Below are 12,831 nucleotides of genomic sequence, written 5' to 3' on the forward strand. Positions count from 1 at the left end.
GCCAGGTCCACCCGCGCACAGGTGGGTCTGAGTTGCCCCCATGTCTCCAGGTGCCAGGACTATAGCAGTTCTCCAGCCTGATCCAGGGAACTTAGGAGTCTAGAAACTATTAAAATACTTGGATTAAGGAAGATTGTCAAAAAGGCAAGAGAAATACTCACAACTAGAAAAGAAACTTGTGTTCCCCACCTCTTCACACACGTTTTAAGTTTTGTAAATATAGCCAAATTGGGGGCTCTAGAAGTCATTATGGAGACTGTACTCCGAAGCTGTGCACCGTGGTACTGGTTCAGATACTCAAAGGCCAGTAAAATGTTTGGTATTAGGAAAAGCTAGTTAAAAATGCACAGATGGCATCATCTTACCCTACATCACAAGAGTTGTGTATGTCCTTAACTTGGGTATTATGAGCATTTCTGTTTCTGTGCCTTTGGGAAAACACAACACCTAGAAAACCAAGCTGGGAAGGATGCACAGACATCTTTAAGCATCTCTCGAGTACCAGGCACCAGGCCAGGTTCTCCCATAAAATCATTCCATCCGAGTCTCTTGACCACCCAGTGGGATAAGTAGGGATTTTACACATGACAGAACTGAGATTCACTTTGTTAGTAAACATGGAGCCACAGTCACACCCGGGCCACCTGCTTCTGAGATACACCTGCCTCACCGCACACACAGGTAGATGGGCATCCACAGAGGGGGGAGGATCGCTGCTGACACAGAGGAGTCCCAGGATGCCAGCCCCTCCATCAGGAGAGCCAACAGTTAGAAGATTACCCCACTGTCTGCAGGGCCCAGAGGTGTTCAGGAGTCGCACAGGACCTTGCGCCCAGCCCACATCCACCCTCTTGGTGGGTCCCTGCTGAGTGCCGGCACCCTGGGAGGGGCAGGAGGGGCAGGTGTCTCTGGGGAAGATGGAAGCCTAAACAAGCACCTTAAGACAAGAGTGTAATTCCTTTGAAGACAAGTACAAAGTCTCTGCAAACGTATCTGCAGGAACTTTCTGGGAAATTAAAGAACAACTACTCCAAGAAGAGGGATGGAGAGGAATTTAAATACATCATTAGACACTGAGCCAAAGCTCCTGGCCAGAGACTCAGGTGGTTTTTGGAGAGGCTGCCATGTTCTGAACCTTCAGCAAATCCATCCAGCCCTCTGAGACCCACACCTCAGGCCCCCACTGCCCACGGAAGTCCTGATGACAGATACGGGGTCTGGAGCTAGGATGGGATACTATTCCTATAAAATTACACAAAATCCCACAACGTTCATGTGGTTTAGGTCTGGCTTCTCCTTGACTCTTGAGAGGCCCTGGAACTTAGATGTCTGCTCTGTTCTGAGGATAACGCAGTTATCCTCCAGGGCAGAGAGCCCTGGGCGGGAGCAGGGACCCCCAGGGAGACCCAGCCCCAGGCAGCCTGGACACAGCTGTCAGCATTGTCGGAGCCCCTCTTCTGAGACAACTGGAACCGGATCAAGAGCAACGCAGTCAAACACCCCAGGGCTGGGCGGGGGTCACACACAAGGTATGGGATGGACACGGGGCTGCCACGTGGAACGCAGCCTCGCCAGCCAACTGTTGCCAAGAGAGTAATGTTTCCAGATCCCCTGATTTTTCCAGAAAAAAAGTCAGGAATTCAGATTTGGATATGAAATCTCCAGAGTTTTAGGTGTGGGTCCGACGGGTTACGTATTAACAGCCTCAAGGAAGGGGTGTTGCTTCGTGCTCCAGCACAGGCCACTGTCTAATGCCGTGTTTTACAATGACTTTAGGAATTCTTTATAGGCCACAAAGAGTTGCTTGACGTTTACTAAGTACTTATTGACCAGTTCATAAACTAATCAGCCTCCAAACCTCCTCATTCCAATGAACTTCAGATATGCTACTTCCTCTGTTATCCTAGATTTCCCCCAAAACTGCTACTCACAGAATCGTCCGGGAGCGAGGAGTGTATGCGGCTTTCCCTCTGGTCCCCGAGCACGGAGGCAGCAGCTCACGTGGGGGTCAGGTGGGCAAGGCCCCGCTCACACCGCAGTCAGGGCCAGGAGGCGGGCAGCGGCCAGCGGCTTCCTTCTCGTGTTTGCCCAGAGAATTCCTGGTTTCTCGTCTCAGTCTCTCTTGCCTCTGTTGGCACCAACCATGCCTCTGCAAACAGGGGCGTCTGGGGTGAAGCGGTGGGAGCCTCAGTCTCTGTCCTTTGAGGGGAGTTGACTGGGTAACCCCTCCTCCATGACCGGGAAAAGGAGAGGAGGGAGCAAAGGAAAAGTTAGGAGCGGAAAACCCAAGGCTTTGCCTGTGTTTTATTTGTCTAATTTTTCCTTATTTCCATCCTAAGAGGTGGGATAACTAAACTGAAAACTTATAAACCGTGGACCATAAACCCCTTTACTTCTTCTAATTTTGTAACCTTTGGACAATAACGCTATCCTTTGTCTTAATAGAAATATTGGATAGGAATCCTCAATCTCAACAGATTTGCACTACGTTAAATTCACAGAAAATGTCATATTTTAGAAAACACTTTAAATTGTTACAGTATTTTTTTAACTCTACTCAAGGATGACACGATACATAATCTCCGATTCTCGCTGATCTTTCCCGGTGGATTTCTTTATGAACCAAAACTTCCCTGCGTCTGAACTGAGAGGAGGAAGCAGCTTCCATCACGGGGAGCTGCGTGGAGCCGCTCTCCTTTACCTAGGAGACCTCGGTTACCTAGGAGACGGTGACCCTGGGCATGAAAGCTCTCTGGGAAACAGCTGCAGGCAGTTTGATCCGCACCCTTGGCTTTGCCAGAGCTTCTAGTTTCCCTTCATTATACCTTGCCCGACTTTCTCACTGTCACACCACTCGACTGCCGCCTGCCTGCAACCCTCCCTCCTCCGTGATGCTAATGAACAGTGAGCGACCGCAGGTTGGGTGGCAGCAGGTGAAAGGTAGGGCCTGGCTGATGACTAAGTGACTGCTACTTCCCCAGTGACTGGGGAGCAGCTGGGGAGGAGGAGGGAGCTCCGGCTCCGTGTGGAGCCCCAGCTGTGCCCACCGCGGAGACCGCGGCCCGAGGCCCCCCCTGCCTCGTCCCTGCAGAGGGAGCGCCGGTGACGGTGCGTGGAGACATGGGTCAGGACACCGATGGGCCCTCGCGGTCCCAGGACCCCACTTCCAGCCCCTCCCAGGGGCATTGCTGTGGCCTGGAGCCTGTTTGGCCTCCAAAGGCTTGAAGGAATCTACGAATGTGCGGTTTTTCGTATAGTTAATACTCTGTGATCTTCACTAAGTCTCAACCTGACCGGAGTGTGCATTTTCCTGGTAGGGAGGATGGGGGGAAATCAAATAGTAAAATAGCTCCTGCTTCCAGATTCAAGTTTACATATTACAACATAATTCCCTGCTCTCTCTTCAGTGAGTCTTTCTGATGGCTTCTGTTGGTTCAGAAGTAAATTTTTTAAATTCTAGACTTTAAGTATAAAACCATTTTAAGCTCCTAAGAAAACCTCTTTTTATTTTTAAAATAAGCAGTGGGCTTAAAAATAAAAGAATTAATGCTGTAGTAGTTCCTTAAGGGTGATTTTTCTAAATGTGAATCACTAGAGTGGGAATCAGAAACCCAAACCCAGGCAGAGGTAACCAGGTTGCTTCTGTCCGGGCCCAGGCAAGACCAGAGCCCGTAGGTTAGAAAGCGCTGCTGGCGACCTGCTCAGGCATCACCAGTGAAGCTTCGGCAACTCAGGTCTCAGACCCCTTGGAAGAGCAAATTCAAACACACAGCTCCCCTGATGCTTCCGAGGAAGACGCCGTCAGGTGGGAAAGGGTGGGTGAAAACAGGCAGGAGTGGGGACGCAGGCAGGGGGGCCTGCAGGAGTCGGGGGCCCTGCCCACACTCGCAGGTGTAGGCTTGGAAGATGAAAGAACCTCCTCACGTATCTCCCACCGTGAACTGTACGCTTTCTGCCTAATCTGAACCTCGCCAGCAGTTTCCGGACATTGCTACGTGAGTGTGAAAAGGAAGTTTGAATCCGTTTTGCTACTTTGCCTTTTCAGACTCTTTTCCCTTAAGGGTTGTTACAGAATATTGAGTAGAGCTCCCTGTGCTCTACAGCAGGTCCCTGTTGGTTCTCTGTTTTATATACAGTAGCGTGCGTATGTTAACCCCACCCTTCAAGGCTTATTTACGAGAGAGCAAAACCCACTACAGAGCCTGGAATTCAAACAGGATTGGCCCTGCTATAAACAGAGCAGTGGTACAGAACAGTCCACAGAGGGACCCAGCTGCGGTGGGAAATTAGCACAGCAAGAGCGTGTATTTTAGTTGGGGCGGGGGTGGAGCTAGTATTTATTAATTGAAGGATTAGTGGAAGAATTAACTGTCCATCTAGAAGAAAATAAGGTTGTCCCCATATGTACAAAAAATGGAGTAAAACTTAAAGGTAAAAAATCAAACAATTCTTAGGCAACCATATGAGCAATTAGCTAGTAAGCCAAGGTTTTCAACTTCATACCCACAGAGAGATGGCCACAACGCCCTTTTGGTGACAAGGCCTCTCCTGCGCGACGGCTGGGGTTTATTTCAGATGCTACACGAGCATCCGTGACAAGGGTACGGGCTTCCCGAGCGTGACTGGCCGTGTCCCTCTGAAGCTCCGAGGAGCCCGCGCCAGCCGAAGGAGGCCCCCCAGTGAACCCCAAGCACCCCCAGGCCCCCCGGAACTCCCCACGTGCCTGTGCCCCAGGGCCTTTGCACGTCTTGTTCCCTCTGCCTGGAACATCTGCCTCAACCCTTTTTTAACCTGAAACCTGCAGTTTTCCTTGAAAACGGCGCCTATTTTGATTCCCCCTGGGAGCCTCTGTCCACCTCCCGAAGGGTTACCTTCAGCTCGTCTGTGTTCTGTTATGTTCTCAGGGCGCTGACACAACGTCTCCACTCAGTTTTGAGTTCCTTAAAGAACAGGCTTCCATCCCGTCGTCTCTGCGTCCCTGGTCCTACGACAGGTGTGCAGTGTCAGGAGGTGCTCCACTTGCAGAGAACAGGGCCCAGCATTTCCTCCGTCACCCATCGCCCCATGGCGTGTGGGCCCTGTTTGCGCGCTTTGCTAAACCGTCAGCGCTGGAGAGGATTTCCAGGTGCAGTAGCCGCCTCAGAGCTGTGACGTGCCACCCGGGGTATGGCTGACCCAGACTGCGTCTGCCTTCCGGGCTTCCACACCCTGAGCGGGGCTGATGCAGCAGAGGAAGGGCGGCCACCCAAGGAGGCCCGGCACCGCGCGCCACGTCGACCCTCCTTGAAACGTTTCCCAGCTCCTCTCCATCTCCCTGCGTCTGTCCTCCCTGCAGGGTCAGCTGCATCTCAGGACGCAGGCCGACTTGGTGGAGGCCCTTCCCCCCGGGCAGGTCGTCTCCTCTTGGCCCACTCTGGTCCCCTCTGCGCTCTCTCGAACTGCTGCTAAATTCATTTCTTTATAAATATGCTGGTGAGGGATCCCTCCCGTGCTCAAGAACCAACAACAGCTGTCTATCCGCTGGGTCACCAGTGACCCTCCAGGTCTGTCCAGGCCCCCAAGGTGCCCTTCCCACTCTCCCTGTGGCCGAGCGCTCCCTGCTCCGCCAAGCCCGTCACCCCGAGGTTCCACCTTGTTCCCGCCGTCTCCTTGACCCACCATCTCCCCAGCAAATGGACTCGCCAACTCATTCACTTGCGCGCCCATCCAAGTACGCGTTTCTAGCATCTGCGTGTCAGCTGAGCCTCTGCGTGTACCTATACACACGATGGATGTGTAAGTCCTTTCTTCCTTCTACACCTAATCGTCCTGAAGTATCTCAGCTTTCCCTGAGAAATTCCCCCTCCGTGATTCACCTCGCACAGGCTCCTCCTTTCCTGAAATTCTTCTTATTTTATTAAATCTGCCAAATCTTATGTCTGTGCAGATGCCTCTCCCATTAAGATATTAAGCTCATTAAATGAACTTACATTTATTATTATAGGTATTTTTATTATTCCACACACAAGAGTAATAAACAGCTGGCATGAACATTAAATCAGATTCCGTGCAGGATCTCGCCTTGCTGATGGTTTATTTCAATAGCAGATCCACCCAGGTCTTCTCGATAACGTCACCTGGCAGAACCACAATTGTCTAACTAGAGTCTTCTTTCCCAAATTCTGACGTTTCTTGTCATGAACTGTGAAGGAGGTGAACTGTGCATACGTGGCTTTTTGTTGCTGTTTGAGTTAGTTGATTTACAATGTTGTGTTAATTTCTGCTGTCGTCCGTTATAGATATATATTCTTTTTCATATTGTTTTCCATTACGGTTTATCCCAGGATATTGAATATAGTTCCCTGCGCTCTACAGTAGGACCTTGTTGTCTATCCATCCTATATATACTAGTTTGCACCTGCTGACCCCAAACTCCCAATCCATCTCTCCCACACACTCCCCCCAGTACATGACGTTTTACGACGTCCCCATCTTCTGCCCAGAATGCAGCTCTGGCCACAATGGGCGGGGTGAAAAATGACACAGTGCAGGTTGGAATCTGGCCGGAGGAGCTGTCGCCTTTACTGCTCACCTCTTGTCAGCCCCTCTGATGCGCTGAGTGGAATTCTCCCATGATGCGGTTGTGCCGTGTATAAATTACTCACATCCACCCCGCTGGCAGTATGTTCCCGTGGCTTAAAGAGGACGTGGAGACAGTGGCTGGTTTCAGGACCCTGCACCAAAGCTGCCCCTTGAATGATCTTGGGCAAATCACAGCTGTAAAGGAAGTGTAAGAAAGACACCTCCTTACAGAATCGTGTGAGGACCCTGCAAGGTAATAGATGGAAACACTGTCATCTCCAAGTGTGAGCCTTGCTGTGACCCTGGAAAGCGTCCTGACGATTTAGATCAAGGTAGATGCAATTGTCCCCCAGGACTAGACCACGTCGAGAGTAGCCCGCACACTAAAACGTGTCCTTCTGTGACACCCACCTCCTCCCCGCCACGACTCCTCGATCAGGTTAAACACTTCAGCTACAGGGAGAATCTAGACATTAATATATGCACTTTCTTCCTTCCTGCAAACTTCAGCCCTATCCATTATATTCTTGGCACAAAGTACAACTCGGACTGACCGACCCAGGTGTGTCCCAATCAAAGTCTTCCACTGCGGGGGCCCTGCAAGACGAGGTCTGCTTTGTTATCTTTAAACAACACGTTTAGATTGCCTGGTCCTTCCCCAGCAGCACCCCTTCCAGAGGGAACCCGTCCCTGAGTTGCTAGCAGGAAAGCACGCTGACTGCCTTCCTCTCTCCCCAGATGGAGGTGGATACCGAGGAAAGGCGGCACCGCACGCGGTCCAAAGGGCTCCGAGGTACGTCCCTGCTTCCAGGTCCCTGGGGGCCCTGCCGGGGTCCCCTTTGTCCTGCCGAAGCCCTCAGACCCGGCCTGGACACCACCCTCTCGGTAGCTGTCTGTGGAAGGGGCTTCTTGTGATCGATCATCAATTTGTGTCTTTTCCTCTCTCTGCAGTTCCTGTGGAGCCGGCCATACAGGAGCTGTTCAGGTCAGTGAACAGGACGGGCAGGTATGCCGTTCAGATAGCGGGCAGGATGCACCCCAGCAGCGGTCAGAGACTGCGTCGTAGCAGAGACAGGGCTTTCGCGCGCCCGGGGGACCCAGGGCCTGCACCCCAGCCCCCTCCTCCCAGTTTCCAGCCCTCCCTGTCTGTCTGCGTCCCCCGCTTCCCTCCCGTCCAGGTGGCACCTGAGTGACCCATCCTTTCCTCTTGCAGCTGTCCCACCCCTGGCTGTGACGGCAGTGGCCACGTCAGCGGAAAATATGCGAGACACAGAAGGTAAGGCCTCGGTTTTTCACGCCATGCTGAGTGACTCGTGGTCACAGTGAATGGCGACCATCTTGGGGAAGCTTTCCTGTCCTCCTCGGACGTGGGGCTCTTGTAAGACGTTCTGACCACCTTCTGGGGCAGCGTTTACCCCACACCAGGGGTGGCGACTGAGGACCAGCCTTGCACCTCTCCCCACTTGCTCCCTGGGATCCTCCCCTAGGTCACTGGGAGCCATATTTCTCCTCCCCGTTTTCTCCTTCCGTAGCTCAGGATGGTAAACATCCGGTGGTAAAGTAAAGCGTGAACTTCCTGACCTTCCTGTGGGCACTCGGCTCGTCCTGGGAAAGGAGGTCCAGGCCTGGCGCCGGGCAGCTGCAGGGGAAATTCAGAGCAGGAGGGGAAAGTCCGTAAAGATCACGCTCGGAGGCTTTGGGGCTTAGAGATGATGCTCGCAAACACCGGGATTTCATGTCCGTGACAGAGGTGGCAACACCTGGAGCACAGGATAGGCAGGTGATGGCTGCTAAAATGCGCCACCGCGGAATCGCATCCTTCACGCCAAGACTGCGGGTCACGTGCAGCTAGCTCGGTCTTGAGATTCACTTCTCCCGAGATCCCTTTCCCTGTGGTATTAAGGCAGCTTCACCTTTCAGTGGAAGGTTCGGGTTATGATGAGTTAGAAATGTTTACAAGCCGTGACACATTTTTGGCTAATTCCCACAAACAAGGGTGCGAGGACTGAGGCCATTCAGCCCAAGCAGCCATCAGGGGCCGGGCCCAGGTACCCAAAGCTCGGGAGCTAGAGCAGGTGCCCTGAGCACCCCAGGGTGACCGTCCTTCGCTGCTTTCCACTTTATTTCCTTTTCAGCTGAACACTAATTTACGGATGAAATCAAGCAATTATGATGATTGTCCTTTAGCAACATCAAGGGGAAAATTACAAATTACTCCAAAATACCCATGCTAGCGTTTAAGGAGGCAGGGAATTTTCAGTGGGCATCCATGATGAAATGGTTTCACACCAAAGGAACGACAGGCCATGGTTAAGAGAATTTTGTGACTTAAATTATTATATTTAATTTATTATATTATTATTTGATTGTGAAAACTTATTGAATTATGTAATTTAAATATGTGGTTTTTTTAACTATATATTATTTTATGAAGGAGTATATATGTAAATTCTTTCTTAAAAATCCAGTTTTTAAAAACTGGATTGTTTATGTTTACAATGGAAAACAAGTTATGAAATTCAGAGCAGGGGGGGGAAAGTCCGGACAGATCACGCTCGGAGGCTTTGGGGCTTAGAGATGATGCTCGCAAACACCGGGATTTCATGTCCGTGACAGAGGTGGCAACACCTGGAGCACAGGATAGGCAGGTGATGGCTGCTAAATGCGTGAGTGGATTTTTTCGCCTAACCATCTCTTCACTAGACAATAGTTTTGCTACTAGAAAGAATGATTAAATTTGACTAAAAAGTTTTAATTAGGTGTCAGCTAGTTTTAACTGGGCGTCGTAACCACACTTTTGCTGGAAAAATCATGAAGTTCCCAAAGAATTATTTCAAGCGTTTGTACTCCTACCCAAGGTGCATCCCCTAGAGCTGTGGACTGATGGGCCCTGTGGGATGCAGTGTGTGTGCACAGCTCTCCCTGGGACCTCCTCCACTGCTCAGAAATGATGCTCAGCCTTAGGCTGGGAACAATGCGAAGACAGCTGGGCTCCACCCTCCTCTGAGACCTGATGCTGCTGAGAGCACAGAACGCCCTGAATTTTTCAGGAGCGAAGTAGGCGGAATTTTAGAGAGGAGTCACAGAAACAGCCAAATTGGACAATTTTACAGCAAAAATAATTTCAGTTTTTTAAATTTAAAATGTTATTTTTTACCATGAGTCATAGTGTTTGCAATTATTGGAATTCCCGCTGTTTTAATAGAAATAGTGAGTGGGGAGGCATACTGTGGGAACCCAGTACACAGACACTGGGCCCCGTTTCCCCTTTGCCACTAATTACCCAAGGGGCTTTGGGTGAATTATTTAACATGTATTGACTTCAGATTTCCTCGGTTTTATAATGAGAAAGTTGCAGACTTTGTTATGTAAAACTAATTACCATTCAAAACTTACGTCACAGATAAGACTTCTCTCCAAGGAATCTCACTGAGTTATCAAGTGAGGCTTTTTCTAAATTTTATTTTTCCGTGTCTGCATACTATCAGCAGTTTTCAACTAAGGGGTGACACTTGAATTGCTCAGACTGAAAAGGGGCTCCTTGTAGCAGATAAGATTCGTGTATACATCGACATCTTTTGACTGGTGCTATTTCAAATCTGTGAGACTCTTCAATTATATCTGGCTTTGTTTTTTTCTATTTTTAAAAGATTTCCTAAATGAAAGTTTCTCCCCTCTGACAGCTGTGCTCATGCACACGAATACCTGCACTACCCGCCCACCGACACAGGTGTCACCTTGCCTGCTGCCCTGTCCCTGCTGATACTCGGAGCACATGAGGCCCCTGCAAATAGGACAAGGGCAGCAGCCTCAGTTCGGGTCTTGATGAAACTGCCCGTTACTTCGGTCTTTTAAAGATGCATTTTCCAATGAATATATTCCCGTTAAGGCTACAATTGCATTTTACTCACATATCACGCCAGTTCATAGCCAAATAAAAAGGCATTCTTTTAGTATATTGAAGTATCTATTTATTTGAACATGCAAAAATTAATTGGAGGCAGGTGAGGGGAGTCAACAATGTAAAAAATAAAACATACAATTTTTAGGAAATTTGGTATCAAGTGGTAAAATGATGCCTCTCAGTTCATCTTTATTTTGAACACAAGAAAATTTCTAAGGAAGTCAAATATTGATCACAGTTTTGGTGTGCCTTCTTATTGCTTTGGAGGGCATGCACGTCGGTGGGTGGCCTTGCTGCTTCAACGGGGATTTGGCTTTTCATGATAGCTTCTAAGACTGATGGCTTTTTTCCTGTGTGGTAGAGGTAGGGTTGTGGATTTGTAAGAAATGGGGAATAGGTGATAGAGGAGGATCAATCATCAGATAGGACCTGTGAAATTAAACAATAATCTGAATTCACAAGGCATTCACAATTTAAGATCCTGGTTAAAAATGGAGAGCTAGGAATTAAATTTATAATACTTACTTTATTCGTTGGTCTGCCTTATTCAAAAATTATGTCCTTGAACTAAAGAAATCTATTCATGGGTGTTTATTTGTGTTAATAGTTCACCATCAATTTCAGGTGTCTGATAAACACATGTACAACTGCACAGTTAAAGGCTGAATCCAAGAGATAAATTAGGAAAAACATAAGGGAAATGAAAACAGTCTTACCAGAAACCCAGGATGTATCAGGAGTTCTGATAGGTATTCCATCCAGTGCTGAGTCTCTGGGCAGTCAAGGTAAGAAAGAGGAAGACGAATGACACAACCTCGTTATCTGATACAGGCAGCGCAGCAGTTCCCCAGAGGGGTTGCGCTCCTGGCACTGAAGGTCCATTTCTTTGAATCCCTGCACACTGACCAGCAGGGATCCGAGCTCAGTCAGTATTTTTCACCCTGCTGCATGTGAACAGGGCCAGGCCTCCAGGCAGAGGACAAGATTACCAGCCGTTATCTTCAGAAACATCGTTAGTATCTAGACACGTGACTCTGACTTTTTTAGGTTTTATATTATTAGCACATAAGTACGACAAACCATCATGGATTTGTAGTCAGGGCCAGAAGTAAGTCTCCTGTCGTGAAGCAAAATACCGACACAGTCTTTTCTGTACACAGCAAATCCGACCTCTGCTTTCCCACTCACGTCGCACGTCTTTCGCACACCCGACCGCACACAGTCCGGTGCACACGTCTTTTCTAAACTGGTATTTACGAGTAGCTGAAGTTCGCATCTCAAACGCAGGGGCCCATCCCGGGCTTTCTTTGCAGGTGCAAAACTACCCCTCTGCCATCCTAAGTGAGTTTTCCAGAGTTTGGTTCTTTGACGCCTAAATTCGGGGAAGGGAGTGTCCTGGATGCCCCACTCTCCTCCCTGGACCACCTCCTTCCCAGTGTTCAGGCAGACTCGTGACCTGTAAGCATTTAAAACACCTATGGGTGAAAAAAGAGCGTTTCTCCACGTGTCTGCAGCCTGGGCAGCAGAAAAAAAATGGAATACGTGGAGGCCATGCACTTGGAGTTTAGGAAGTTGCTGGGCTGTTGGTTGGTTGGCTAGAGGCTGCAGGCAGGCAAGGTGTGAAGGATGCAGACCCAACCCTCGGCCTGGGGCTCCGAGGGCAGGAAGAGCTTCCCCACGACACCAGACCCTGAGCTGAGGGGGCGTCTTGGGGGACTGGGCCCTCTGCATGTCCTGGTGATGCCCCCCTCTACTGAAGATGAACGTCTTAGGGATGGAGACATGTGGACAGGAGACCGCAAGTCACTCTATCTATAATTGTTTTTGTTTGGTTCAAGGACCTGAAAGAGATGGGTTATCAATCCAGAGAATTAGATGAACGGATATTAAGATAGGAGCCAAAGTATGGAACGTCAAAACGTTTCTGCAAAAATCTACTCCTGAGCATTTGAGTGAGATTGAACACTCTACGCCATACATTCACAACTTTTTCTCCCCACGTCGATATAAAATACTGTTTGTGATCAAGACACAGTGCAACTTGATGTTACAAAGGGATGAATATGTAGACACTAAACTCATCGTCAAAGTCCCAATAAAACTTAGGAATAATAAAAAAGATCAGTTTCTATTTCAGATTAATAAACATTAGGCAATGTGGAGGAATTTGAATTTTAGCCTTCCTTATAATAATTATATACACACTGGACCATTTGGAATTAATTGGATTTACTTATTTCTTTCTGAATGGTGATTTTTGTATAAGCCTCCAATGAGAGAGGGAGCGAGAGGGAGGGAGAGGGAACGAGAACCCTTAATGTGAATTCGTTCTTCACACCATTGGTTTTGTGAGCCCTCTGAACTGA

At 49.0% G+C, this 12,831-nt stretch overlaps 1 protein-coding gene across 1 annotated transcript in view; it reads left to right on the forward strand.

Moving 5' to 3' along the window:
* The first annotated feature begins 7,299 nt into the window (after nucleotides 1-7,299).
* MYT1L (myelin transcription factor 1 like) overlaps nucleotides 7,300-12,831 on the forward strand; it is a 136,211-nt gene continuing 130,679 nt past the window's right edge. Inside the window, exons 1-3 of the mRNA XM_024756918.1 lie at nucleotides 7,300-7,354; nucleotides 7,513-7,546; nucleotides 7,775-7,837. Of these exons, the coding sequence (XP_024612686.1) occupies nucleotides 7,300-7,354; nucleotides 7,513-7,546; nucleotides 7,775-7,837 (152 nt within the window). The remainder of the gene's footprint in view (nucleotides 7,355-7,512; nucleotides 7,547-7,774; nucleotides 7,838-12,831) is intronic.

This window comes from Neophocaena asiaeorientalis, unplaced genomic scaffold (genome assembly GCF_003031525.2).
Source record: "Neophocaena asiaeorientalis asiaeorientalis breed wild unplaced genomic scaffold, Neophocaena_asiaeorientalis_V1.1 scaffold703, whole genome shotgun sequence".
NCBI classification, from domain to species: Eukaryota; Metazoa; Chordata; class Mammalia; order Artiodactyla; family Phocoenidae; genus Neophocaena; species Neophocaena asiaeorientalis.